This window comes from Plectropomus leopardus, unplaced genomic scaffold (genome assembly GCF_008729295.1).
Source record: "Plectropomus leopardus isolate mb unplaced genomic scaffold, YSFRI_Pleo_2.0 unplaced_scaffold15713, whole genome shotgun sequence".
In the NCBI taxonomy this organism is placed as follows: Eukaryota; Metazoa; Chordata; class Actinopteri; order Perciformes; family Serranidae; genus Plectropomus; species Plectropomus leopardus.
Window position 1 is genome coordinate 1 of NW_024616849.1, and position 3,041 is coordinate 3,041.

At 35.7% G+C, this 3,041-nt stretch overlaps 1 protein-coding gene across 1 annotated transcript; it reads right to left on the minus strand.

The window, feature by feature from the left end:
* Positions 1–998: 998 nt before the first annotated feature.
* Positions 999–2,653, minus strand: LOC121964466 (long-chain-fatty-acid--CoA ligase 6-like; the record flags this gene model as incomplete). Its single annotated transcript, XM_042514673.1, has 5 exons — positions 999–1,115; positions 1,564–1,652; positions 1,864–1,936; positions 2,294–2,389; positions 2,491–2,653. Coding segments are annotated over 5 exons (538 nt in total), but the record flags the coding sequence as incomplete, so codon positions are not given.
* Between the last annotated feature and the right edge of the window lie 388 nt (positions 2,654–3,041).

The following is a 3,041-nucleotide window of genomic DNA, read 5'->3' on the forward strand; positions in this document are numbered from 1 at the left end:
ACTATTTTGTGAATATCTCCTCACAGTCACATAGGAGACATTCACAATACGTAACATAGGAGATATTCACAAAACTGTCACAGGAGATATTCACAAAACAATCACATAGGTTGATATTGCCTATGTGACTATTTTGTGAATATCTCCTTACAGTCACATAGGAGACATTTACAAAACAATCACATAGGTGGATATCGCCTATGTGACTGTTTTGTGAATATCTCCTTGCAGTCACATAGGATTCATTCATTCACATATTCACAAAACAGACAGGAGATAAGTCCCAAGAAAGTCACAGGAAATATTTACGAAATAGTTGCATTGGGAGATATTCATAATAGTCACGTAAAAGATATTTATACAGACACATAGGAGATATTCATCAAATAGTCACATAGGCGATATTCGCAAAGCAGTCACATATGGGGTAGTCAAACAACAGTCAAACACGAAATATTCACAAATCGTAACATAGGCAATATTAATAAAAGTCACATAGGAGATATTCCTGAAACAGTCATAGGAGTAGATGTTCATCAAACAGTGACATAGGAGATAGACACAACAGTCACAAATGAGTGGCTCTCTAAACAGTTACATAAAAGATATTAACAAAAGTCACATAGGAGATATTCATGAAACAGTCACATAAAAGATTTGTACATAACAGTCACATAAGAGAATTGTCACATAAAAGATATTCACAAAAAAATCACATAAGAGATCCGAAAAGTTACATAGACATTCACAAAACAGTCATATAGGAGAGACTAACCAGTTTCTAAAGCCTTTTTCAGTTATGAAACTCTTTACTTTCACCTTAAATCCCCTTTTTCAAACACTGCATACACTCAGCCAACAAGACTGAAGGGCTTCATCCACAAACAGCATTCATCCGGTGCAGAAGACCTTGTGGTTATTCAGTTGGTTCAATTACATGTAATGGAGGAAATAAAATTACCCCGGCATTTTTCTGTTATCTGGGTTTTGATTCTTACCGGAAGCCATTTTCCGATGTCTCCAGTGTGGAGCCAACCGTCTTCATCCAAAGCCTCTGCAGTCTTCTCCGGGTCTTTCAGGTATCCCTTGAACACATTTCTACCCTTGATACACACCTTTAAAAAAAAAAAAAGATCACCCAAAAAAACAATGATACAATCATGTAATGTTTTATTTAAAACCTTCATAACTTTACTCATTCCTAAAGCTTTTAAAAGGCAGCAAGTAAAATCTACAAGTCTCTGTTACTTTTACTGTTTAGAAATACTAGGAAACTAATCAGTGACACATTAAGTTAAATACAAGCTTCATAGTTTCTTTAAGATTTATTTAAAAAACAAAAACTGTGTGATATGGTTGCCTCAAACAAAACATAACATAAAATAAATTATATTTCTCCATTTAATTACTGATAAAACCACTTTTTGCTGTCATTTGCTTTGCATTATTGGAGATGTAACTCACCAATTTGCTTTAATTCTTGCTCTTTAATTTTTCTCTGGCTGGGTAGAGGTATAATATTTTTATACCTCCACCTCAACTGTTTGGTTTCCGTCATCTTACCTCTCCTTCTCCGTTTGAGGCGAAGTAGTTCATTTCTTCAACATCCACCAACTTTACAATATTACAAGGCAGCGGTGCTCCAACATGTCCTGTTGGTAAAAGATCAAGTAAAGTCAAACTTTCTTACGAAAAATACCACATTTCATTTGATCATATGCGTTGTTTGTCAAAACTGAAATTAATCTCAATTTTAAAATTTGTTGTCTTAGTATTTCAAGTAATTGGATTCAAAGTATTCCTATTTATCGAGCAGGTTTTACCCTCCGTATTATCATAGACAAGTGAGGTTGAACTTCACACCTGAGGTGGCGTCTCCTGGTGTGGTGAAGGTGCAGCCGGCTGTGCACTCTGTCTGACCGTACGCCTCAAAGATCTACAGTAAGAGTACCGACACCATCGGAGTTAGAGTCAGATTAGTGCAACCAGACAACAACACGACAACATGAACCGACTCCTTATTCTTACAGTCAAAACTATAAAATCCACAGATCCTGTGGAATTTCAAATAATGTTCATTTTTCCTACTTTATCTCCCTTTTCTTTCTGTAAATAATAATGTAAAATTGTAGATATTTTAATTTGGATATGTATTATCATTTCTCTATTTTTTTTTAACATTTTTTAAATAACATGTAACAAATATATAATTCAGATGTGATTCAAGGTCAGGTTAACATGACCTAACAACACATTTTTATGTCAAAACATCACCTTGATAAATGTTTATTACCTGGCAGCCCAGAGTCGCCCTGAGGAAGTTAAGCACAGAGGGAGAAATGGGTGCTGCGCCCGTCACCATGACCCTCACCCGTCCACCCAGAGACTCCTACAGTCAAGACAAATAAATAAAGAGACTTTGAGCACATTTACATTCTTTTTCTATGACATTAATCTGCTGTTTTTTTAAAAACAGAAGCAGTTCTGCACCTGCACTTTGTGGAAGATGAGTTTGTCCCAGATGCTGTTGTTCCTGATGATGCCCTCTTTCACCTCAGCAAATTTCCTGTCCACGGCAAAGTTCAGCAGCCATTTCTTGAAAGGCGATTTGGCTCCGCTCTGGACCTGGTGATGGGACGTTTGATTACGACATCTGGAATAAAAAACTGAGCTGATGTTTAAAGCAGAATGAGAGGAAAGAGGGGGTGTTGTGTCTGACACCAATCAGCGGTGGAGGAAGTATTCATACCTTTAACTTCAGTAAAAGTGCCAAACCACACTTAAAAAATACTCTAACAGGTAAAAGTCCTGGATTGAGTTAGTATATACTTAAAGTATATAAGTAATCACGAAAAATGCACCCTGTGAGTGTTAAAATATATATGATATCATTAGATTATTGTTGGTCATGCATTAATATAAAAGCAGGTTTTTAGTATTGTGCATGGTTGAGATGGATCTCTGAATTATTATTTTAATTATGGATTAATCTGCTTATTTTCTCCATTGACTGGTACAGAAATATTCAGAAAATATTGAGA